Consider the following 26,815-nt stretch of genomic DNA (forward strand, 5'->3'; position numbering starts at 1 on the left):
TACAAAATTATGCAAAGATTTATTGATTCCAGCGACGAAAAATATCCTTTCTAAAAAAAAAATAATACACTTTTTTCCACAAGAATAATACTTCCTTGACAAAGAAAAAAATTTGTGGGGTGAAAGTTCGAGATTGATAGGTGCGATGATTGTAAAGAACGGATACAGTGGGTAAATATAACAACAGAGTCATGGATTGATTACAACGTAATTATGCATTTTTTAATGTTGGCTAAACCTAATCATGCGGACTAGGGAAAAGTTTTAAGAGAAAAAAACGGAAATTTCACGATTTGAAAGCATCAAAGGAAAAAGAAAAAATTTACAGTATTTAAATACAAAATAAATATTCTCTGGGACTTGATCAGATTTGACCCATAAAAAGCGTTTAAATTCATACAATCAAAAGGAGAAAAGGGGGGGGGGGGTATGCTGCCAAAAGATCATTGGAGTATTGGAAAATTCTTTCTGATAGTATTTGAATTTTGAGAAAATTACTCTTTTTTTAACTCAAAGAATTTGATTCATGCAATATATCAGAAAATTTCAAGGCAAATGTTTACTAGTTTTTTTCAAAAATAAATACATTATTGGGAGACATTTCGCAACACTTGAAAGTTCATATAGCGTACTTCTTCGGCATGACAGTGCGGCTCATAAGGTAAGAGAAAATGTACTAAACTAAAAAAAGCATCTGGCATAACAGGGCACAAAAAGGAACATAGGGTGATGATTAATTGATTTGTCTGTTTCGGCACACTTTCAGCAAAAGCGGACTAGCTGCTCTCCTCCGAAATTTGACGGTAAAATCTCTTCGAGGATGGAACTCACAAGGTTCAATTTTAATAGACTATGTAACGATAGAAGCAGGGACGATTCACTGGTTGTTGAGTACTTAACACTAAAATAAAATGAGTATTGAATTATTAGCGACAGAATTAGGATTTAAGGGCAATAATTCTGATGCAATGGCTCACCGGCTGCAAGCGTGACGAGAGAAAACAGTGGTCTCCTGCCTAGTGTCCTGGTTTTGGCCTAATAAATGGACATTCCCCCTTTATTTCTTTGTCAAGGAAATGGAAAGAACCGCTCTCATTTTTGCCCATCAAGTAAGGCGAATAAGTAATTACATTTGAATCAGTGAGAACGAAAACACACCAACTAGAAAAAATGAAAATAATCAAGACACACACAAAACTGCACAGTAGGTGAAGAAGCTAGTCCGAAAAAAATATATTTGGTGCCGAGAAACTAGTACTTGAGGGCACTTCAAAGGTCCGAACAATAACAGATGCGTTAACTTCAGTGACCTTTATGAAAATTGACTGTTTTTAATGAAAATTGAGCATTTTTGAGTTGCCAAGTTGGTGTGTTTTCATTCTCACTGATTCAATTAAGATAATTAAGAGACCACTGCTTCCTCATTTAAATTGGGCTTGCACAAAAAATTACAAAGTTTGAGGTTAGGTAGATCCAAGTGAAAACACGCCAAAAAAGCTTACAGTAATTCTTCGTCATGTTGCATCTTGCAGCTCTACTCAAGCTGTGCATAGAAGGCTTTAAATCTATATAATAGACAAGAAACACAGAGGGAAATAAATAAATAAAAAAAATATAAATGTATTAAGTATGAATGTTTGCATGTAGTAAAATATATATGTACATTTGTTTTGGAACAAGGGTTGCGAGCCTCCGCTTCAGTGATGCAGGAGTATGTACAAAAAGCAGTGCATGAGTGAGACATGAGACGAGGTGTTTTGCAAAGTATGAGTCGCTCTCGTGGATCAGGAAATTGCTAAACTCAAATCAGTAATTCTACAGGATCAGTCAATTAGGTAACTATCAGAACGAATCAGGCAAGGCTCTAGCTGATTGCCTGATCAAACCCAGGATGTCTTAAGTCTTGATAAGAACACTATCATTTAAAAATGCAAGATAAAAATCGAAACAACTTAATGAAAAAAAAAAAAGAAAAAAGTCTGTCGTACATTGTACTTAATTTTTTTCGCACTGTCTATGAAAAGTTGATTCATAAAAATACTTTGCAGAGATGACAGTTGCTTGCAGTGAAATAGACAATAATTCATTGATACCGTATTTACTCGCGCGTAATACACATAATAAACAAGTAAGTGCGGTATCGATTTTGATATTATCTGAGAAGAGAGAAATCGACCTTTCTTAAGTGCTTTTTTAAATTTTCAGGAAGAATCATCAATATTTCAACAGAGTTAGGACTAGCTGTTCAAAAATCTAAACAGTCATAATTATAAAAAAGCGGTCTAACTCTATTATAAATGATGTAGATAGACTACTTTGTATAAATATGTCCATGTAACTTTGATTTACAAGTTGTCAGTTAGACGGATGGTCTATTTTTGGTACTCAAGGGCAAGCACACTGGAATGCAATATTCTCAGAGTGTCTACAGGCTTAGGTGTGCAAATTCCTATGCTTTGAAAGCTGAACAATGTTACTATTACTTACATAGACAACTCAAAGGACTCCCCTTTAAATTAATCAACGTCTGATAACTTTTTCATTCCAACAGACAAATAAATTTGAAAAATGGAGAAAAATCAAGCAGAGGAAAATATTTCTGTCCCCAAAAAGAGATTCCTCTATTTCGACCGATATTTTCCAATAAAATTACTCTCCCTGATATTTCTCCCGACCCTGTTGACACCCTGAAAATATTTTTATGCAAAAATATTGAGCACTGTTTGCGACAAATCAACTTTTTCCTATTCATAAGGAAATATTTAATTATAAAATTAGAAAAAGATAGAACTTTCAGCAAAGTAGACGAGAGTTTCTGTTTTTTTCCACTCTACTCCTAAACCAAAACTAAGGATATGTGCAGTTCAGATGCAGTTGGAATATACTATACAGACCTAAGCATAGTTTAAAAAAGGCTACGATAAAATAATTAATTAATTAATAATTAATTAAATGTACAGACTGACGAGCATCAGACATTGATCTACTAGTGGGGTGCTATTTACAGAATTAAAATACATTACTTTTTGAGGGGGGAGAAAAAAAAAAACCACAATACTGACACGCCAGCTTCCATACTTCCTAACGATATAACAAGCATAAAATGGACAATGTGGCCCGGCAACTAAAAATTACCAGATGAAAAAAAAAGAAGAAAAAAAAAATCAGGAAATCTTCATTTGCCTTGGCACAAACTATGATTACAAATAAATAGTTTTCTTCATTTGCTAAACTTAACAATACGAAGTAGTTATTATGTCCGAGGGTTCTGTTTTACAGATTTCATCTTGACTTAGCAACAATTTTTTAAACTAGACACCATCACACCATCAAACTATACCTTCCTCAGCTACTGAGCTGTATAATACAATGGTTATATTTTTCAATACAATATGCTGCAGAGTTCCAGAGGGCTGCTGCTTCAAATAAAAGCAGATAACGAGACTTAGATGTTCAATTTTCAAAATTGGTTAAAAGCCGCATATTGATGGAGCTTGCTGCAGCTATCAAATCAAAGGAAATGAAAGCTACCGACTAAACTGAGATAAAACATCTGAGTTATGGTAAGTCTTCAAGAAAATTTGATGGTGCAAATGATGCAACTTAGCATAAAGAACACACATTCAGATTGAGATTTCGCAACGGCATTTATTTCTAATCTTTTCAACTGCGGATGTTCAATCATTTTCAGGGAGATCAAACGAATTTTGAAAAGAAATTTATATTAACTTTGACTAAAAACTTAAAAGCTTAAATAGAAGAAAAAAATTGCACTTTTCTGAATTGCAGGCCTCTAACCTCCATTTATGTCTAAATAAATAAAACCTTCTCTGTAATAAAAAAAAAAAAATCTACGGTCAGTTTTTACAATCTCTTGAAATTTTGATCAATTGTTCATTGTTTGAGGAATTTTACAACAACTGAACTTGTCCAAATACAAATTATTTCCTACATCATCACGAGAAAAATTATCTCGACAGTATCTACTTAGCAAATGATTGAAACTACATCAGGCAAGTTAGAAATCATTGTCCAAGAATATGAAAGATTCAGTGAAGGAAATCAGTGATGTAAAGCCATTGATAAAATTGATATAATTGATAAAATTGATAAAAACTATAAAAAGAAAAAAAAAAATAAACCACGATGATTGAGTTTCAGTCCTCACATTAAAAAAGCTGAGTGAATTTTAAAGTTTTTTTAATAAGGCGTAAACCAGGATTTTTGAAAATTGAACTTTTGATGGGACAACCAATTCATGAGAGAAAGTGCTTCTAAATATAAGAGAACGTTAACTTTCAAAAAGCTTGCTGCTGGCACTTCGATGCAATGGGGCAGTGGCAAGAAATTTTTGTAGGGGTGCAGGGTTGTAGAATGGTTTCTCCCGTGTTAAATTTTGTGAAAAACCCAAAGGAATCATTGAAAATTCAAAAAATCATTTCTATGGAGAGAAGAAGCTGATCAAAATCTGACTAATTTGAATCCATGTTGACGTAGTAAGGCGGTGCCTGAAGCCGAGTTTAGCCAATCAGCAAACCCCGTTTCCCCGCCTGGCTAAGTCATCAGAGCCCGCTTAAATTATCATTTCAAAAAGGTCCCAATTTTGGCATTTTTGAAACAGGGTTTCTTTGCCATTTAAATTTTAAAAAATCCTAGAGGCTTGATTCACCTCGTACTTTCAGAAAATGAATTTTTTAAAAAAAATGGGGCCACTGAGCCAATTAAAATATAATTGTTATGAACCATTGGAAAAAGTAAGCAATTCATAGGTTACTCCTTTAAGATTTTAAAGGCTTCGGAGAAATTTTTTCTGAGTGAAGGTAGCCTTACATCTCTTCCCAAAAATGACTGACAACCAAAATAAAATGTTTTCTTGCAACAGTTACAGTAATCAATTTACAAAACTCTCGTGTTTTCATAAAATAAAAGAAAAAGCACTTCCTATAAACTTACGAGTGATAAGTGCATGCGTAAATGTGTACAAAGTAACTAGTTAAAATCTTTTAGATTCAAAAAGATACACAAAAGCAAATAGTCTAAACTTCTCTAACTACAATTGTCTTTTTAAGGCAATTGAAAAGTCATTTCATTTCAAAGAACAGAAGAACCAAGGTAAAAAGAAAACACAGGACCCCAGACCAAAGATATTTTAGCAAAACCACATTTTCCCAGAATCTGCGCAAATCAGAGATAGCTGCTCCATGAACCTCTTGAAGAACTTGGTCTCTACAAGTGTTGCTCGTTCACCAGGGCCCTGGAGGTTTTCAGGCGAAAGTCTCTGAGTTTGTTACGCCAGGCGGCGATTATTCAAAACTAGGAAAATGCAGCTCGCAGCAGAAGAAACGACTCAAGACTCGAGTCAGAGTACTGATTTAATCAGTCAATAATTACAAGAGTAAGGATAATCTGAACTTTGGTGATATCAGCGGGTGGAATCCATTGAGAGGAAAAGTCACGGTTCAGTTTCTTAAGAACTAAAGGAGTAAAATACACTGAAAACACAAAATGTCATTTCTCCGTGAACAAAAAAAAAATAAATAAAATAAAACAAGTTTGGTGGTTTGAATTTGCACTTAATTTGAAAGTAAATAGTTTTTGGTAAACGTTCACAATTCCTCTAGGACGCTAGGAAATAAAAACATATTCTTTATCTGATGCAGGGTTCATTTAAAAATAAATGGAAAAACTTCAAGGGTGCACTTTTGTAAGACCAGTCAACAAGTTTTCAGACAACAAATAAAAAATATCACCTCTTCCTTCACTAATAAACGATAAGGAATTGCCTCCGCTTACTCTGTTGAGGCAATAAAACAGTTTTACCTATGAAGTTTTGTGATGTTAAGCAGCCTTTTTTATTTGACCCGAAATGCTTTTTGATCACTGATGAAGGACATCGACCAATGAAAGGATAAGAAAGTAGCTACACACGTGCAAATAATTAATGGGAACAGACACCTGGGGTAATTCAAAGAAACAAAAATATGAGAGAAGAGGGTGCCAGGAAATGTATGATTCTTCGTTCCACATAGATGGTAAAAATTATTTTTGGAACCAATTTAAATTTTTTTTTCCTGCTTCATTTTATCATATCAAGACATTGCAATATTAGAGCAGGATTGAATATTTTTTTGTCTTTCAACAGACAAAATATGTTGATTTGGAGGGCTTAAACAATTATGTTTTTGAATAATAAAATTAAAGCTCCCTTGTTTTTGGACGTTACTGGCATTTGACAAGAAGTTCATCTGAGACACAGTACATCATTCCAACAAAACTTGCTTGAAAGGTTGGTGTTCCCATTTTCTGGAGCGGCTTGAAGTTTTGCCACGAAAAGATTCTTTTGATTTTTGGAAAAATCTACATCGTGCTAGAGCTAGGTACTTCTATTGGCTCTGTTGAAAAATCTTTCAAAAAAATCTGAGTTGTCTCAAAAGTTTTGGTCATTCCTGATTCTCAGAGCTTCTGCCTCCTACTTTAATGGAAGGACTGAGGAAGCCAGCATATTTCAAAAGGTTGAAGTCAAAATTGCACAAAACTTGATACGAGTTGAGCTAATTAGCCTAGCCGCCTCAGATTTGCTTCCTGTGAGCTAGCGTCTCACCCAATCAAAGTGATTCCATCATAGTGCAATAATTGAAACTAGGCCCTGTCTATTGGTGTATCTTTGGAGAAGATTGCTGATGCCACCTCAGAGGGCAAAACAGCAGCTATTGGGCTTCACAGTTAACGACGGCGGACGGGAGCAGCACTACCTCCGAAAAAGCGACTTAACCAGCCACCGCCGTCGGGCCAATTTTCAGTGCTCTGCCCCAGTGCCATTAGAGAGGATGAGGAGATCGGAGCTGTGAAGCTCTTGCCGTGAGTCTGCTATCCGGTCATCATAGGCTTCTTCCTCCAGGTCAGGCTGCACCTCGCCAGATGGGCGCAGCGTAGATAAGTAGTTGGCCAGTGTCGTCACAGTCACATTCAGCATCTCCGCCGCTCGGAACAGTGTGATCTCCTTGCGTTGCAATTTTGCTAACACCTCCGCAGGACCCTGCTCAGCCCAGAATTCTCTAACTCTGTAAAAACAAAGCATAAATTGGTGAAAATGTTTGTCCGAAGTTGCAGCACCTTTTATGACCCTTTTAAAAATGTGTCTTATAGTGAAAATACAAGTCTTCACTTGATTTGTTATTGCATTTTCTTAGAGTTAAGAATTTAGTTTTCAATTTGTTTTTCATTTTTTCTAAATCATAGGTACGTCAATGCAGCGGACTAATTGTTGAGATTGATAGACAAAGCTGGAGACAAATAAGACATAGGGAGTATGGAGTGATCCTAATGGTTGAAATGGGTGCTTCTTATAGACTAAGGGCATAATTGATGGGTCAACTATGGGGTCTCTCGTGGGTTGCCGTCAGTTAATCTATTATCTACCTTCTTTGACCATTGCAACCACTCACTTCCAACAAAAGGATCCCTTCATATCCCTTTGATCTTTTTTATCTATAGTTTTGTCTATCAATTTCAATAATCAGCCTGCAGCTGTTTTAGAGGAAAGCAAGATTTACAGGGTATCTATAATTTCATGAGTTTGTGATTCACTGACTTTCCAGACTTCTTATGTTTTTCCCTGACTATAAAACGTTCGAATTCTCTGACCTTTGAACAAAACTTCCATGTGGATTTGTTTCATTTTATTTACGCTGACTTATGCTGAGCAATGTTCTCAAAATTCCTTGACTTTCCCATACTTTTCCAGGTTGCATGAATTCCCTGAGTTTCCAGGTTTTTTTGACTCCTGGAAACCCTGAATTTAGCATTGCTGACTATTTAAGCTTCTAATAATACATGGTACATAAATATTTCCTTCGGTGACAAATGAAAGTCTAGACATTATTTCATCGATAATTCTTGAATGAGAACAGACATTTAATTCCGTTCAAAATTTAGAGGATATTTGAGCAAAGGCCATTTTTGGACGATCCTGGAGTAAACTTTTCTCATTGAAATTATCTACAATTTGCAAATCTACATTCGTTCATTCGTGATTTCCTGTCCTCAAACTATCAAATCTTCCAAGAAATTGACTTAAATGGGAACTATGCAATAACTGTACAAAGAGCAATGATAAAGATACTCATTTAATTTTCTTTTGCTTCTTCATCTACAGTTAAAATTTCTTTTTCAATGGCTCAGTCACATATTTATTTGCATTTCATTTTGAATTTCAGAATCATGTAACGACACCAAAAAATTCAAGAGATTACAACAGAAAGTATTGAATAAAAGGGAAAGTAGCAGAAACTAAGGTGGGAGAGGGCGCTACAGGATATGATAGATATTGAAACCAAAAATGTTGCCCCATTTCTGAGACGATAAGTGGAGTATGGTGATAATAAAGGGTAAGGTCAACACTGAACCTTTTTTCTTCAGTAACAATTTACAAGATTATTATTCCAATTTAACTAAGGTAGCTTCTAATTAAACCACCCGATTGACTTGACTTTAACCTATTTTCATCGTTTATGAAGTGTGCTAAGTTTGAAAATACTATTTTTCTATGAATCTGTTTTATATGTTTTATTTTGAACTCAAAACTTGAACATTGAAAATTCCTCTGCATGAATTATGGATGCAAATTTTGCTCATCTAAGAAAAAGTTGAATCGATTTTTGGCAGGAAAATGTTAGTCGACAAGACTACATTTTACAGTAGCGGCAAAAAACTAATTTTCTTGTCTAGCAGGATGACTACATTTTTTTAAAGTATTGGAAGGATTCGTTAATATTTGTTTGTAAGTTCTGAAGTAATTTTTTCCGCAGGAAAATGTTTGTTGCCCTCTTAGGCAAATTTAAAATTTTGATCTAAAGTACGCCTTGTTTTTAAGAAAATGGGGGAAAACCTTCACACACTTTCGTTATGGAAGTAAAGAGCCTTTACAATAAGACAAAAATTTAGAGACGTTCCTTTTTCCCCCTACCTCCCCAAAAATAAGAAGAATTTTTTAGAAAATACGTAAGTACCCTTCCAAAGGCCAAAAATTGCACACAAAAAATGGAAATTTTCTACTGACACCCATTTACAAGCTACTGATTTAATTATGATGTGCATACCCAGACAACAACTTAAAGTGAGATCTCGAGGGATTTTTGTTTTAGGGAAAAGTATGCACATTGGTTGTATTAAACTAGTTCCAAACACTGCCTGCCTCGGGCGCCATGAGCCAAATGTGCCTAGAAATTGGACTAAGGCGCCCAAAAATGGGGGGGGGGGGAGAACATGGCTACTGGGGCATCTAGTTGTCACACCCTGCCAATTTTTTCAATCTCAATATCGCAGAGCAGCAGTCAACAGACTGTTTCCAGCATGGCGGCACAGCCTGAGAATGAGAGGATTCGAGAACAGGACAGAGACGTGGATCAAACTAGCATACAGCATGCAAAAAGTTGATTTGGCTCCTAAAAATTGGACTTTCCCGCCCAGGTAGCTTTCGGGACTTTACAGCATGGTGTCTGAAATTCTTGACTATGCTTGTTCCCTGATTTTCAGGAGCTTATTCCTTCGTGAGAAACAGAAGTTTTCTCCCAATTCTACGAGGATTTTCTTGGAGAAAACTATATAATGCTACGGATTTCTAGATATGAATATTGAGTTTGTTTCATCTTTCAACCAATACTGTGGCACACATTCAAATTTTTAACTCTAAAAGCGTTCCTGATGTTTACATTCCTTGGTCAATGAATGCCTCTTTAATAGTATGATGATTTGAAGGTTCAAATATGTCATTCAAGAGGACGATAATAGTGGCTGAGGTGCGATAAACATAAACTGTATTGAAGAGGTACTTAAAATTTCTCCAAAATTTGAAAACGAAATGGTCTCCAAGCGATAGAACAAGAAATTCCCAGATTTTCCCTTAAATATTTCATTCCCGGATAAATCCTAGTTTTAGAAACCATGTTTTACACGAGAAGGTAGAACGCTGCAGCTCAATCGCAGAGCCTCAGCAATCATGAGTGAACGGATATGGCGGCAAAACACTGACAACTGAACTAAAGCATATGGATCCACCATGAGGAAGTTAGTGATTTAATTTGACACGGGACTCACCTAGGGAAACTGCCGTACAACAGACGGGAGGGTGGTTCTTTCCCTGACAGGACCTCTAGCCTATTGTGTGTCAGAAAAAGGGAAGTAAATGGAGATTAAATAAAGGTACTGAATTCTCGCAAAAAAACATCCCCATGAACCAAATGAAGCCTCCGTAAGTGCATGCAGTTGTTAGAAACGAAAGATGTGGTAGAGGTTAGAAATAGGGGGATGTAGGGTTATAGCAAAGGTAGAGGAGGATGTGGTATTACAGGATGGATGGGGGACAATATATTCTGGTAGGTAATTCTTCTAAATTTTCACTAAATCACCTTTAAAAAACCTATGAAAATTGAGTGATTACAACAGAGATTATTTTTTAAAATTACCAGCAGAGGAAACTGCGGTAAAACAGATTTATTGAAACAGGAGCAAGAGCGAGTGATATCTTCCGTCTTGCTCACTTTCCAGCCTAAGGATGTGCAGCTACTTCTCATTTCTTGGTCTCAAGGATCATTACACTCAAGTATAAAATAGAATACAATTTTTTTGAACCAAATTGTATGATTGAATTCTAAAAACCAATTATTGATTCAATTTTTCAAAAACTTTTGAAGTAAATCACAAAAACTGTCGTGGCAAGCAGGATAACAAAACAACAAAAAAAAAGCTGGACAAAAGCTGGTGTCCATAGAAGCTCAAAAAATTGAAACATTACTTGTGTTCACTCTAAGTGAATATTTACAAAAACCTCATACTTCTATGGTGCTTGGAATGAGAGCTACTGTGACACCATGAGCAAGTGTTCTAGATTTCATTTTACATGATCTTTTAGTTTTCTTTTTCTTCAAATGTTACTTTCAATGAAAGAGGAAAAAAATGAGAAAAAAAAACAATCTAGATCTTTTTCCAACGATCTTCTAATCTCTGCCTTAATTAACTTGGTTGCAAATAGACTAATTAAAACTATGTTATAAATATTCATGTGAATTGGCTCAACATAATCTCAAAATTTTGATAGAAACTGAGAGAATAATATGCTAAAACTAGGCTGCTTGTGGGAGGAGTTTTTTTTCAAGGCAAGCTGGACCCATTCACGGGGATTGATTGGAATCCGTGAATGTACTTTCAGATGTTTTAAAATGAAAGTTTAAACGTTGAAAACCCACTTACACTACCTCTTCATACCAAATATCGCGCAATCTTGGGGCATAGATGTCACTAACAGCCAGGCAGATTATACAGTTTGTAGCGTTTATTGTAATCTTCGATCAATTCATTCCTGGATTCCTTACCTACATCCCTCTCTCATTACGTTTGTTCCCTGCTGTACATTTAGTTCTCTAATCTATTTCCGGTTATAATCTTTAAAATTGGCGAAGGTGGAATCTTTTCGCCGTTCATGACATTCATGAAGCCTAACAACAGAAGCCTATCAGAAATGGATTCTGCATTGCGGTACTCTCAGCATAAAGCGACTGTAATTTGTACATAATTTGAGGTAAGTTTGGATGTTTTGACAAGAGAAAAAAAGTATTGATTGCTCAACTGACTAACCTGTAAGGATGTTTAAGGCAGCCATAGGCATCTCGATATCTTCCATAAAGTGTACCGTAGGAGACTCCCATGAGCTCTGCGGCAACTTTCATTTCTAATTCCTTGTTCTTTATTGCTTCCATTACTCTCTTGGTCCAAGGCTCCTCCCAGAAGTGAGGCCGCCTTCCTCCGGATTCGATATAGTCGTTCATCTTAATTACATCTGAGTATCCGCTAAGATCTGTAACAGAACTCCTCTCCGTTTAAGACCAGAAAATGTGCACAGGATTCATGATACCATAAGTAAAAGGGACTTTAACATATTATTTGGCACTATCCACAGGAGAAGGGACCTTGGTCCTAGAAGGAAAAATTTCTGGTAGGTACAGTGATTCTTGTTGAGTTGGATCGAAAAATTGGATTTTGATATTTCAACGGAAAACTTTTAAAAATATTTTCGAGACCATATTGTGAGCAGTTCATTCAGTTTCAGTGTCAAAATTGAGTGAGAGATTGCATTAAAATCTGGCAAATCTGTGCCCTGAACATAATGGATACAATTTTTTTATCACATTGTGCCCGAACTAGGTTTTTTGTTCAGCAAACTGCGAACCGCCATGACTCCTATTTGGTTAGATATCTTCAGGCACTTTTTGTCTTCAAATGTTTGTAGAATCTTCTTCTATACTATGGTATCAATAACACAATTTACAGTTTTTGTGGACTCTGGTACCTTTTACTGAGGACCGTCACACATACACAAAAATTTTGTTTTAGATGACCAATTGAATCATACAACCTTAACTATTTTGAATTTGTGGCTGATTTTTAAATAAAGAATTTGGCTTTGTAGAAAAGCAAAGTGAAAGCTTTTTATAGGCAGTTATAGATGGTTTCTGCTGGAGTACCTACGTAGGGAGAGTATGGATGTATCGGTAATTTTGAGGTTAGGTCATGGGGCTTTTAGGGCCCAAAAGAGCGGCCAACATGTGAATTCAAATTATTTAGAGTGATTTAATACTACAATTGTTATGACCGGTTGTTTTTAAAGCATGTATTTGACTTGTTTTTGCGTAAACTTGCTCTTTTTGGCGGATGAACGCTCCTACTAGAACTTCTTGGCCATCTCAGTTTAATATCGGAATCCGAAGGTTGGCAGACATTTTATATGTCAGAAGTTTGGCTGGCCTTTTGGGCCCCATGAGCTCCTTATTTTGACTAGTTCCTCCATAGACAGAGTTGAGACAACATAGCTCAGGGATATCACAAACACAACTTGAATGTTTTTTGTAATTTTTGATCAACTCATTCCCGAATTCCTATCTCCATTCCTTTTCTCATTCCGTTTGTTCCTTGCCATATCCCTAATTCCCTGGTCCATTTCACTTTGTAATCTTTGCAATTGGTGAATATTTTTAATCTTCATTCCCGTTTGTGACACTATGGAGGCCTAAAATAAGGGAACCAGTCAAAAATGGATTCATATTGTCTTTACTCTCAGTATAAAGGTACTCTAATTTCTACATGTCCGTACTCTCCTTGTATAAGTTCTCTATTAAGACCCAACTTTGTCAGCTTCACGTAGAAGCGGTTTTTGGTGTTAGAAGGTTGGCTGCCTTTATCGGCCCTTAGAGCTCCATATCTTGACACGTCCATACTCTCTCTGAGTACTCAAGTTTTTGCTGGACCATTCATGCAAAAGACTACTTCAATTTTCAAGGATATTACAGGAGTTTTATGGATACTCAGAGATTTGCCATATTACTGTTTTTCACCAAAATAATTAAAAATTTTAGGATCGCAGAGATAAAAATTATCAATATCAATAAGCCTGCATGTTCAATAAAACTACAGATCTGATAAGATCTGGCTAACCTGGTGCTACTGAGGACTGGTGCGTTGATTCTCCGCCAGGTGGATCCTCTTCTGCTAGACTTGAGTACGATTCCATGTGAGGCAAGTGACTTGACTGCAAAATAGTATAAGAATGAAATCATGAGACAAAACTTCATAAACAAGTTTTAATGTTGATCACAGATAGCTGATGAATTTATCCATAAAGCCATCAGACATGTTTTATTTTATTCAAGTCTGATCAAAAACGAACGAAAATAATTCATTTCACGGTTTGTGATCATCACATGACAAATTCATGATTTGCCGGTTGACCAGTAGATTTCCAGGGTGTCTATTAAAATTAAATGCTTGGATTTTCATGATAGTTTAGACGAGATTTTCTGATTGTTTGTACAAGTAAATTGAAGCTTCACATGCTTAGAAAGTCAACATATTTGATTGATTGAATCAAATGTTCGAAAAATGTTTTAAGCACTCAGACTTTCCTGATCCATGCCCGATTTTCCTGACATTTTCTGATAACATCAAATTTCCTTGGATTTTCCAGTTTATACTGATAGAAGACACCCTGATTTAAAGTGCAGTCTAGTTTGAAAACTGTATAGATTTGTTCATTCTATCATAATTGAATCAGTGAGTTCGAAAACACACCAACTCGATAACTCGAAAAAACTCAATTTTTATTGAAGACAGTCAATTTTTAAGATGGGTATGAAGTTAGTACATTTGTTCCAGCTTGGACCTTTAACATGTTCTTAAGTACTTGTCTTTCGGCACCAAAAGTCTTTTTTTTTGGAGTAACTTTTTTACCTACTGTGCAGTTTTGTGTCTGCCTTCATTATTTTCATTTTTTCGAGTTGATGTGTTTTCGATCTCACTGATTCAAATAAAGTTTTTAATTCAAAATTTAAGATATTTCAATTATATCTAATGGAAAATTATTTTTCAAACAAGATATATGAAAAAATCCGTTTTGAATCAATGAATGTGAAAAAGACCCACGGGCAAGCTTACTTCATCTAAATCCATTTCAGGTTCATGTGGCAAATGTTCGTCATCATCTCCGTAATGGTCTTCTCCTTTCGGATTTGATTCCCAGTTTTGCGACTCTGATTCTGAGTCTCCGTCACCATTTTCATCTTTATTAGGTTCAGTCTGAAATTGAAACAAACAGAAAATTCCTATGAACGACTTGATAAGTTTAGTGATTTATTTGAGAGACTAAATTCCTTTGATACATAATCATTCATTATGCATCATTCAATTTTGACAGGGTGCTGATGGTTGATTGCACATCGGAAAGGGACTTCAAAAGGCAAATTGCTTTGAAGGGGGATTTTCCTCCGGTTAAAAATTTAATATTTAAGTTTTCAACAAAAAACTTGCATTAGTGTCCCATTGGATGATTTGTGAGCGGATAAGTTCATTATGATGCTAATGGGTGACTACATGAGGTCTGAAATAGAAAAAAAGTCCCATGTTTTCTCTGTAAAATCTTACGTAGAAAACGATTTACAAGACAGGAAATCTGGAGATCAACACCTGGATGAGATGGTAACAAGTATTTTTAACACAGTTCAAATGAAGATTCGCTCATACAAATGGCATCATTCGTTTTTTTGCCATTAAACAAATGTTAATTCTAAACAAACGCTAGTTTGGAGAGTCGATCTCTACACTGTCTGTTGTGTGATTATTTTCCTTATGAAATTTTGTCAAAAAAATAAGTATAATTATACTTCGTCTAACGACCCATGTTAAGCCTCAAAAAGTGGAACACAAAACCCAAAACCTCTTCAACTCCAAAATGTTTTTTTTTTTTTTGAACTTCAACTTATGAATTCTGGTTTGATGATTGTGCAGCTTTGTGCCAAACTGTTCGTGTAAGACTCCTTTTAACCGTTTTGCCAGATGATAGTGTTGTCCTATTTTAAGGAATAATTCAATTTTGTTACAGTAAGAGAGAAAAAACATACAAAGATATATGTATTTTTTTCTCTCCCTTTTATTCCATCACCAATGAATGTGCTCCCTGCTAAATACATTTGCAAAGTAGAAGCTGCATTCAGTTCTAAAAGCCTTGATGTTCTCAAAGCTTTCAAAATTCTACAGAAGTCTTAGACGTGCGAAGGGCTGTCTAGAGGACTCTTGAGTTGCAAAGCAAAAGCAAAAGTCTGATTTATCGCAGATCAAGTCTTTTAAAATTCTTTGACTATCAGACGTTTTGGGAGAAGACGATACAGTTTTCCACAATAAGGTGGCAGGAGAAATGGACTGCATTTTGGAACTATGAATTCTGGCTCTTCTGGAAAAACACTTATGTGCTTAGGGAAACAAAAGGCACATACGTTGTTTTTAAACCAGGCTAGAATTTATAGTTCCAAATTGCAAAATGTAGTCCAAATGTAGCATTGAGAACAGTGAAGAAGATGCATCGGATGGATATAAAAGGAATCAGCCTAGCAGTATTTTACATTGCAATATTCATTCTCAAGTTTTATTTTTTCGGTAAAAACCAAACAATGTCTGATGATGCCTAGAAACTTCAGGTGCATTTCCGCATGCTTAAAACGAATATACTAGCACCATTTCAAGTCAGAATGATCTTTACATTTTTATTGAAAAAATAAATCATGGAAGGAAATCAGACAACATCTAATTTAGTAAGGCTAATTTTTGTTGAATCCTTGCCAATTTAAGGTTATCCACATGAACAAGTGTGAATTTGTGAGAACAAAAGACGTTAAAAGTCAGCCAAGTTGCGAGCAACTCGTAAGTAAAATGGACCACTAAACGAGGTATGAAATTAAGCATTATGGTACGCGTTATTTTTCCCTCAAAAGTAACGTAGCACACGATTCTACGCACAGATTAATGAAATAAACTCTTGACCAAGATATTAACATTTTTATTCAGCACTGGTTATGAAAAATTTGAATCTCTCATTCATATCACGAGAAAAACCTGAGTCTACATGAATCAAATGACGCACTGCAGCTATTTGGGCAGGTTTCTTAATAAACAGTTGCACTCTTGCCCTGTGTTGTCCAAAGTGGCAACAACAATCGACAGCTGAGCCGGAGCGTCAAGATTGAGGTTGCCTTATGTTCATCCCCCATAGACTATTACGGAAATGTTTAGTGCGCGATTCACCTGAGGTAGATTATGGTTTTTTTACATGCAGAAAGTTTGAATTTGTGCACAGAAAAACTTTAATATCTTGAATGGTAGTTACTCGCAGAAATTTTTGTTGCACTGTTCGTGTTTGACGTAAAATTTTGATAGAGAAAAATATCTCATGATGCTTAAATTCAAACCTTTTCGAGCAGTCTATTAAGAAATAGAACTTTCTTCCAAAGCAGGTTAAGGCTTGATATTAGGTATACCTTTGGACTTTCTTGGACAATAGACTTAGTGAGAAAATGTACAAAGGCAAGATTATTGTTTCCCCTCAACCAAAGGTGCAAGGTTTTCAACGTTAAAAAGCTTTAATGGCCCTGAAATCTAAGGATGGATACTCTTGTGAGTGGAAAAATTTTTCATGCAATCCTCACAAAATCTCAGCCCTTAGTAAAGATGTTAACTCTATCCATTCATTAAAATTTTGCATACCATTCCCTTAAGTTGCAATGAAAAGTTCATGATATGACCATGAATTCATAAAAACAACTCTGTTTCTCCTTTTAAATGTTATCAAGTTTCATTCTTTATCCAATTTTTTTCTTAAAAGGAGGTTCGTCAAGGTATTTTTTCATGAATTAATTAGATGATATTTCTATCCCATGTCCGCCTTTTCACTACGGTAGTTCTTTGTTTCTCTTTTCTCATTATTCTCTGTTTTTAAGTCTTTTCCTTTTTATTAGTTAGTAATGGAGAATTTGCACGCAATTTTTTTATTGCTTCATGTGAAAGTGCCTAATGAGCTGAGTTCGCAATATTTTTCATAATTTTTTTCTGACATGGGAAATTGGAGAAAAATTGATTTAAAAGTGAGAAAATGTGCCGCCTTGTGACGTCATCTGGCGGCATTTCCCATTTAAACACATGTATTTTAGCGGAATCGGTTATTTTGTCATATCTCCTCTAATAATTGCTCAATTTATGAATCAAGGGTATCTTCGTGTTCAGTATACTCAGAGGATTCCACTTAAACAGGAAATTCATCAAATTTCAGACCCTTGCAAATTCTCCATTGCATTGTAAATTTGGATTAAAATTAGATCAATAAATAATTGAATAAACAAAATGAAGATTTTTGCCAATAAAGCCCAGTTTGAATGAACGAAAGGACATGAACTTAGCGTTTCGATTCCTTAACAAGTCATGAGCCTTCGATTTTCCTCAGTTAGTTAAAGCAGGGTGCGGTTAGTAAAGCTACCTTAAAGTCGGTCACATTGCCCGAAACGGATGTTACTTTGGGACTAAAATGTGATGATTGCCGTCCTGATCCTTGCTCCTGTTGTTGACTTGACTGTTGTGATGATTGGTGCTGCGCCTGTGAGTTCTCTGTCCTTTCGACTCTCGGTTTTTTCGTTGCTGGCTCGTCTTCCGACATTTCTCGCCACGAAACCTCGGCTAGACCTTTGATACGCAGCTCTTCTGCAGTTTTGAGTAATGATGATAGATTAGACTGGAAAATCAAACAGACAGGTTACTGAGAAGCACAAAAAACTAAATTCTTAACTGTAGAATAACCTCGAAAGATGCGCTCATTTTAAAATCTAACAGCATTATTTGTATCATTTGCAAAATGCACGATTCCACTTCCAATGGTTTTGTAAGCGGTTTTTTTAAAAAGTTCAAGTAAAACTGAAGAACAGTAGTAACCAATTAAGGTATCAATGCATCAATGATAAAACTGAAATTGTTATTGATGCCTCCTGAAATTTTTTACTTATTTAAGGGACGACTGATCATTGTCAAGTATTGCATAGTTCTTGGCATTTTTTTTCTTATATTTTCAAATATATTTCCTGAAAAATTTGGTAAAAAAATGTCTGGTGATACTCTTCTTACAAAATTAACAAAGAAACAGATGTACAGAGACGATGCATGTAAAACAGGATATTTTTGGTCCATCATAATTCACTGGAGCTCAGTTTCAAGAGAATATAAATAAAAATCTAAGCTAAAAGCAGGAAACAAGTTTAAAAAAGGTGAAAAGCGCCTGAAACGTTACTGCAAATTACACAGCTGTTATCGATCAGACAAAAACAAAAAAAAAACTTTAAAATACCTATGAGAATAGAACAAAACTAGTATGTCCGGAGAAAAGAAATTTCTAATAACTGGAGTCCATTTCAGATTACTATTCCACTTTTGTTGTATGTATGTAATTCCCTATCCCGCACAAACAGCAAAAGAGGAAAAGTAATCTGAAATGGACTATAATAATTCAATACTGACCTAACATAATCTTTATAAGTAATCAGTAATTTATTTCCTCAAGCCATACAGGTTTTGATTGACTTTTATAGTTTTCAATTTGTTTTAGTTACATCTGATTGATAAGGATTAAGGGATCAGCCGAAACATTTCAGGTTTTATTGTTATTCTTATAATTGTTTCCCACATTTATGCAATGTTTATCTTTTTAAATGTGTCAAGGACTATTACAGTTTTCTTTGCACTCATTTTGTTGGCTGAGTAATTTTTGAGAGAATCCTTAGGGGGAAGGGTTGTGTACATACATTCTGAGTCACAATAGGAAAGAGAGATTAAGATAACATACCTTAGAGAATGTATTACATCTTATTCAAAAAGCCTTATGATTAATATGATGATTACTCACATTTTCGACATTGATTTCTCCTTTATACATGAAATGCACCAAAGCTTTGATATCAGCAAACTTAACGTCTTTCAAAATTACAATAGGGTTGTTCTCTTCGTGTTGTGAGAATATGTGATCAAAGTACGTGCTGCAAGCAGATAACATGACCTGCAAACAAAAATGGAAAAAATAAGATGCAGGTATCAGAAAAAAATTCAGATAAGCCATGCAAGAAAAATTCTGATTGTGCTTCACAAAAATAAATTTTCAAAGAAATTTTCCCCTAATCACTATTCAGATTGAAACTTAGAGTATTGAGCCCCTAACCAAACTTGATTGTGTGAATGACGCTGATGTTTTTTCTGATTTTAAATCTTATCATTTTTCAGGTTTCCGGTGTTTTACGTGAAGTTTCCCTGATTTCCCTAACCTCATAAAATTCCCTGGCAAGTCCTGCTATTCCCGTTCTCCAGACCTGTAGACATCCTCTCATTAATTTAAACCTAAGGTCTAAATAATTTTCATAATTTTCTAAAAGGTCTGCACAACCTTTCTTTCTATGAAACTTTTGTTCCCTTTTATTAATTCCTGCATGATCCAGCCAGCATTCCATTTCCTCCGTTGATTATTTCATATAAAAATGTGAAGCCATACCACTGTGCTGGGAAATACTTTGCAATTGAAAATTTAATTTCAATCATGTCAAGCTAGATCATGCTACTCAGTCAAATTTATCAAAGAATGCTGGCAGAGCTGGAGAGATTGTGTGAAAGAATCTTGAGCCATATTTTTAGGGTGAGTTGTATAGTGTCCTAGACATTTATCCTGTCTAATACTCATCTTCAAGAGGAAAAGAGCATTAACTGTCAGATACGCTAAGTTGATGACCAAATTTAATAAGGGAGAAAGTAAAATGAGAGAAATAGAGACATTTTAATGCAAGCAGGCAACGTTGCCTTAGGAGGAAAAAGCCATGAGGAAAGAGTGACAGCAGTTCTAATGTTTGCATCATAATTAACAGTAAGCTCATTTCATCCATTCTGCCTATTTTTAAGAGAGCGCAAAAAAGGAGATGTTATGTAAATATAGTATGATTTGCTTTCACCAGGTCAAAGTTTTGTTTACTGAAATGATGTTGGGTCTTGCAAATTTTCAGCGGGGAGTTCTGGCAAGACAACAAAAAAATAATTTAAAAGTTAAAAGTAAAATTCAGGGGCAAAATATTGATATTACTTTTGACATTTCATACCAGATTTTTCAAGGCTGTCATAACCTGACATAGAGCAGATGATGCAGGTTTTTTTGAGGGGAGGGGGAGAAGTGAAAGGATCTAAAAAACCAAATCGAAACATATGGGATAAAAAAAAAAATATAAGATTTTAACTTTTCATGAAAACAGAGCTTAATGGAAAAAATGTGAAAAAAAAAGTCAAATTTAGAAGTTCCCCAACTTATCACTGGTTTTTTGAGACTTAATAAGTCATAATATCCTAACTTTTGACTGAAAGGTATCCTTTTTACTGCATCACAAAAATTGATGAGTTCTTATCCTGAAACCTCATAAATCTCTGACTTTTTCAAATTTTTCCTGGCCGTGGTAATTTTGGTAAACTTCACTGCACATATGATAGGATAATTGAATTCTCAAATTTTTCCTAGGGGAGAAGGCCATGAAACAATTAGAACTTTCAACACATTAACGAGCAGATTTCAAAAATCTTGAAAGACAGCCAAAAACTATCTCAACTATGGAGATGGTGATTTTTCCACTGTGTGTTTGATTCAGTGTAAAATTGTTCATTCATTGCTGTTGAAAGCAGTGCCCCTCCTTCCCTATCCAAAATTTTCTTCAGGCAACTTCTATTTAAACTGCTACTAAAAATGGGAGGAAATTTTAAAGCAGAAAATGTACGTGAAACGAGAGATCAACTCTTTCCACGTGGAGTGCTTGAGATATAATTTGAACTGTTATCTCCATTTTCTATTTTGAAACACTTAAGTAATATTCATGATTCATGAAATGTGATAGAAGTTAGCTCTCTTCTTCCTGATTCTCTCCTCTCTTTCTATGCCCCCCTTCGATTTCAAAATGAAAAAAGAAAAAAAAAAGGAATATTTTCCAGAAACAATAAACTGGCAGATGAGAGCAAGAAGAGGGGATGAGTGGGGCCTGAGGTGGATGGGGGAAAAGAAAAAAAATTAGACAAGAGTGCTTGAACTTTCAACTTTCTGATAATTTTTTAATCTCATCCAATGCTTGGGTACTTGTTCGAGTTGATCTTTGAAAATCGAACGCAAAAAAATAACTTTTGAAGAGCATTTTGAGGAGAAACTGACACGCATATTCTTTTCCTGAAATTCCTGGAATTCATCCAATAAATATTTGACAGCCGACCTGTTTACTCAAATTAGTGACGGAGATGTTTTCCTCTTGAAAAAGATTAAAATTTGTTTTTTTGATAAAACCCGACACTTTTGACTTTCCACACGTGCACAAGGAGGCGAGATAATCCAATAAATCTTGGCTCATTTCGAAGGAGATAATCTGTGACTCAATGTAATTTCGATTTAGAAAATTTTCCACTCCGATTGCTTTTTTCTTTGAGAGGGGATTTGAACACAGGAAAACATTGAGAGTACATGCCTACAAATATCAAAATCAATTTTTGGTATGTTGTTGAAGATTTCAGTACATGATGTCATAAATTTAATGACAGAGACTTTGGAGATCGATTTCTTAGACTGAAATAAGGCTATTTTGGTCTGACAAATTTTTCATTTTGACTATTTAAAGAGGGATATATTTTCAGAGGGGCCCTCTGAAGCCTCCATGTTTTCAATTTTAACTTTTTGCCATCCATGGCTGCAACAGAGATGAAAGATTTTGAATGGAAGACAACCTATATTTTTCTTAACCAACAATCAGATATTATATCTTTTGAAGCCGATTAAGTTTATTAAGTCGTTTTAAGGTGGCTCCTCAGCACTTACTTAGGAGAACCTTTCGATAGTCGATCATCAATTGATAATTTTCGGACACTTTTCTTTCAAAATCTCTCAGCATCAAATGACTTAACAGAGCGTATTCTTTGTATAAACCTTATGAAAATATAGAGTTGTGCTGAAACAATGCCATTACTTAACATTAATTATTTAAAGAACCTAGGCAATGTATGATGTACTGATTGCTTCATTTACCACTTGTGTAATCAGTAATTAATATAATGCCTTGGTTCTTTTTAAATAATTAATATTATAAAAATGGTAAGGTACCAAGATAAAATAATAAAAAACGATCCAGCCTGGTAAGGAGGCTTCGGGACAACTTTTCTCCTAAGACCACCTGCATCTGATAGGATCAAATGCAAAGGCAAGTTGAAAGTGCAGAATAGGAGAAAATTTACCTTATGCGCTCGCAATGTTTTCCCTTCGCAGGCCAGTGTAACATCGCAGAAACTCTCACGCTCAAGCAGCTGTGAAAACATGGTCTGGAGATTCGAGTGGTGGTACTTCCAGCGCAGACAGTAGAGCTCCAGGCCCGCCATTGCGCTGCCTTGGTTTTGCTCACCACCACCGGCTCCTGGAGAGCGGCTCTGTTCTGGTTCACTTTTCGACCAGCTTTTATTGCTACGTTCCTCCGTTGGAGAGTCTCCCACTAATTCTATTTCCTTCGAACTTCTCTGAAAGTAGAGAATAAAGAAGTTAGCACAGGGAAGAGAGCTAGGTAATACCAGAGATTCAACTTCTTTTAATTTTTGGCAGTGACAAAAAATGCACACTGACAATCAAATGGACCGCACAAAGCAGAGGGGAACTTAGTCACATCAGCTATTGCCAAATTTAATAGGGAAATTATTTTTCATGTAAAAACGATTGTGTGGATTTTTTGAGTAAATTTCAGTTAATTTTCTGCATAGTATGAAGCAAACTCATTAACAATTTCAAAGGAATCCGCACGATTGTTCTATTGTAAAAAATTAAATTGCCCAGTTGATATCTGGCAATAGCTGATGTGGCTTGGTTCTTTTCTGCTTAAAACGAATTAAATTTGGCAAGAAGTTGGAGCACGATTGACTTGGATGCAACCATTCGTAGAAAATGAGATTCTTCAAGATTTTTTTTTTTTTGCACTCTGAAAACACCTTCAAGAACTGCTTACAAAAATATGATTGGTTATTATTGCTGTAATATTTGAGCCATCCAGCACAAACACATGCAAATAATGAAACCGCAAATCTCAATTGCAACGATCCAAAATGTCTGCGCTTATTTCTTTTTGAGAGAGAACAAATCAATATTACTTCAGGCTTTAAATTTCATTTGAGTATTTTCATCATTTCATTGTCATCCTTTGAGAATTTAAGCCGATGATATGCATTTAGTTGCCTTCTAAAATTGAAGTGGGCGTGGAAATATGGAAATGCTGCCACTGAGATGCACGTATTAGAGGTGAGGTTGAATCATTACATTACTGCATCATCTGCATCAATAAGATGAGTAAGCTGTTGGGTATAAAATTACTGAAGTATGTAAACAGGAATAACCAAGCTGTTATGACAATTGAAAAATGTTAGGGACAAATTAAGTACTTAGGGGACGTCTAGTTGGCTGCATGGATTTCGGATTGAACGAGCCCTAAGTACAAGCAACAATCCAAATGTGATTCTGAGGCTTAAGGTTGGCCAATGAATACCAATTTTCGACAAATGCAAATACAGAAGTCTATCCGCCATATCCACTATTACATAATCCAAAACAATACAAATCAGGCATGCCAGAAAGTTCTAGTTATCCAGTTTAAGAGGAGCGTTTCAGTGAAATTTTAGAGTCTGTGTCAAACTTAATGTACCTATCGAAACCTTCATACTGCCATTAATCAATTGTGGGATTCTATGAAAAAGTGATTCTGTCAATCTTTTCCAAGTAAATTAAGCTCTACCAATATACTTGAAAATTACCTCTACAATTTCAGCTGCCCATCAAGGCAGGTGACTCAGACAAGTTCTAAGAATGCAGGGGAAAATCGGAACCTGCCCCAACTAGTAAAAAATACTTCTATCTTGCTCGAGGAGCTTGCAGTTCAAGCAAGAATTTTTGGAATTGAGTGACTCTTAACGATGGCTTATTCACTGAGTCAGAAGGAAATGGAAGTTCTTAGTTGTAAGGACACGGAAAAATGGCACGACTGTCGTTTGAATTTATTTTCGTGATCAGTATCACACTGAGTCACAAACAACTGATAAGTTGGAGTGAATTGTAATTGCCTACTGAAGAACCAAACTGGCTCCTAAGTAAATTCAACAAGCTGTGGCAGCTAAGTACTGGTGAAATTACTTGATGCCAACTGGTACCACACCATAATAAGACTAAACATTTTTATCACTTAATAATCAGCTATTTGATCTGTGAGCCTGGTACTTAGAGCTTTCCAACTTCCGAAAATTATATGATGGATAAGAACCGCCTTCAGTGAAAACAACTACATAGAGAATCGCTCAGGAAATCACCCTACGCAGGAGACCGTTCAACAGAGTAGGTAAAAATATTTCCTCATGGTTACCTCATCATTTTGAATTTGATGGGTTCCAACTGGAAAAATGGAAGCTCTTAGAACATTCTTTTGATCAGAACTGAAACATCAATGAGCATGACTGTATGACATCAAATTCTGTGCATAATTGGAGGGCTCCTCACTGAGCATTCACCTCCAAAGGAACAAATTGCAATGGAACGTAAAAATAACAGAGAACTGTATCCCTAGAAAGTGATAGGGTGGAAGTTGAAAAACTACTTAAAAAATTGCTTATTTTAAAAATAACCTTCAAATCAATACAAAAATGTGACGGCAAAGAAGATGATACTAGACCACGAATTCACCAGCTCAGAGTGATGAGTGAATCTTACTGAAATGCCGATTGTCAAAAATAAAGAGTAATAACAAGGACTGATGCAACGGTCAAATTGGTGTATTCTCTTCTGGTGATGAATTATCAAATGGATTCAGACAGAAATTATGCCCATTGTCACAGATAGTACCCCAACGATGGTCGCATACTACACTCACTACCGAAGCATAACCTGATTCAGAGAAAATCTTCCTCAAAGTTTCATACAATATTATGTTGATAATTTATTTCACTTCCAGTAATTAAAATGAGAAGCATCCTGAGACTTATCAAAAGCGAACAAAAATTTCATACCTGATTGGAGCGCGACAGCAAATGCAGAAAAGGTTAAAACTTGAAAATTTCAAAATGGATTGATAATGGGCTTGGGGTAAAATAGACAAGAACCTTTAGGGTTGATGATTAGGATTCTACAAAAATAAAATGAGTAGATAAAGAACCACACCGACTCCAGAGCACAAGAAGAAATATCGACATTGATAATATTCAATGGGAAGAAATTCGACACTAAGATAAGTTAAAATCGAAGAAATTCCACGCACTACACACGAAAAATTATCCAAAACGATAGGGTGGGTGAGTAAAACTACCCTTGGCCATAATAAAAACAATCCAAGGGAGTCACAGACTTCAGACAAAATGGCATAGCCTCCAATTCACGAATCCAGCCGCTCGTTGCACAATAAAAGCACACTTGATAAAATTAAACGATAAATTTCACACAAAAATAACCACAATTGCAGCTTACGGTAATATTTCGTCCCAGAAAGACGACAGTCACAAGGAAAACACTCAGAAAGAACCCATGTTACCGAACGAAGACTTTCACCCGATCGAATAGGCAGTAAGAGGTCATTAACTCAACAGCGAGAAGCGCAACGGATTCGAAATACAGGACGACCGAATTCAAAATGAGAAAATAATTCCAAAATTTCGGAGGACACGACGTACCTCGGTGCACAAATTCGAAAATGGTGTGATATCGATAAAATTCGGGCGATCCAGTTTGAGTTGTGATTGTTGGTGTTGCTGTTGTAGTATAATGTGCCGTTTCCCCTTAGCATGGGCTTTTACGTCATGGAGACCGCCATGGCTCACAGGAAATAACTTTTTACACAAAAGACAATAAGCCTTATGTTTATCATAGTCCACGGAAATGAGCCAGGATGAAAATTCCTCTCTAGACATCCATTCGGGTATGAATTTGCAGCTGCGGCGTTTTTCCTTTTCGGCCTGCGCCATATTAGTTAATAGGGGGAGGACCAATAAAATTTCCTCTCCAATGTGAACACGAAATTTGAACTTAATTGAGTGAGCGTCCGAGGCCCGCGTTTATCTTTCATCGTTTTTCGCGCGATTACGTCATTATTTTCCCGAAAAGCCGCGTGAAAAATGAAAACAGCGCGGAGCACGATACAAGGCGATAAGTAACGTTTCACGTTAAAGCGCGCATTGTCCACACGTCACCAAAATTTAGGCTCGCAACTAAATAATACAGACGCGAAAAGAAACCACTCAAGTTACGAGATTTTTATTCGCTGTCCATAATTGGAACAAAATGGGGAAAAAGAGAACAAAACGAGAGAGACAAAAAAACATAACGCGAAGAAAGAGACAAAAAATATCTTGCAACATCACACGTTCGGATTCTCGCTGCTCCAGTTAAAAG

The 26,815-nt window shown here is 35.7% G+C and overlaps 1 protein-coding gene across 7 annotated transcripts; it reads right to left on the bottom strand.

Moving 5' to 3' along the window:
- On the bottom strand, positions 1-26,815 carry LOC109033383 (uncharacterized). 7 transcript variants are annotated; one of them, XM_072305136.1, is made up of 10 exons: positions 25,441-25,531; positions 24,801-24,870; positions 22,645-22,920; positions 19,259-19,408; positions 17,846-18,097; positions 14,482-14,622; positions 13,486-13,579; positions 11,632-11,851; positions 10,096-10,155; positions 1-7,061 (listed from the first exon to the last, which is right to left on the bottom strand). In XM_072305136.1, the coding sequence occupies exons 3-10, from the start codon at positions 22,783-22,785 to the stop codon at positions 6,797-6,799; spliced, it is 1,323 nt and encodes a 440-aa protein (XP_072161237.1). In that variant the 5' UTR covers positions 22,786-22,920; positions 24,801-24,870; positions 25,441-25,531; the 3' UTR covers positions 1-6,796. The 7 variants fall into 7 exon arrangements, with proteins under 7 accessions (XP_072161237.1, XP_018901521.2, XP_018901520.2 ...); XM_019045976.2 differs by lacking the exons at positions 24,801-24,870; positions 25,441-25,531 and adding an exon at positions 26,098-26,815 and having other exon boundaries at positions 17,882-18,097; XM_019045975.2 differs by lacking the exons at positions 24,801-24,870; positions 25,441-25,531 and adding an exon at positions 26,098-26,809.

Source organism: Bemisia tabaci, chromosome 10 (assembly GCF_918797505.1).
Source record: "Bemisia tabaci chromosome 10, PGI_BMITA_v3".
In the NCBI taxonomy this organism is placed as follows: Eukaryota; Metazoa; Arthropoda; class Insecta; order Hemiptera; family Aleyrodidae; genus Bemisia; species Bemisia tabaci.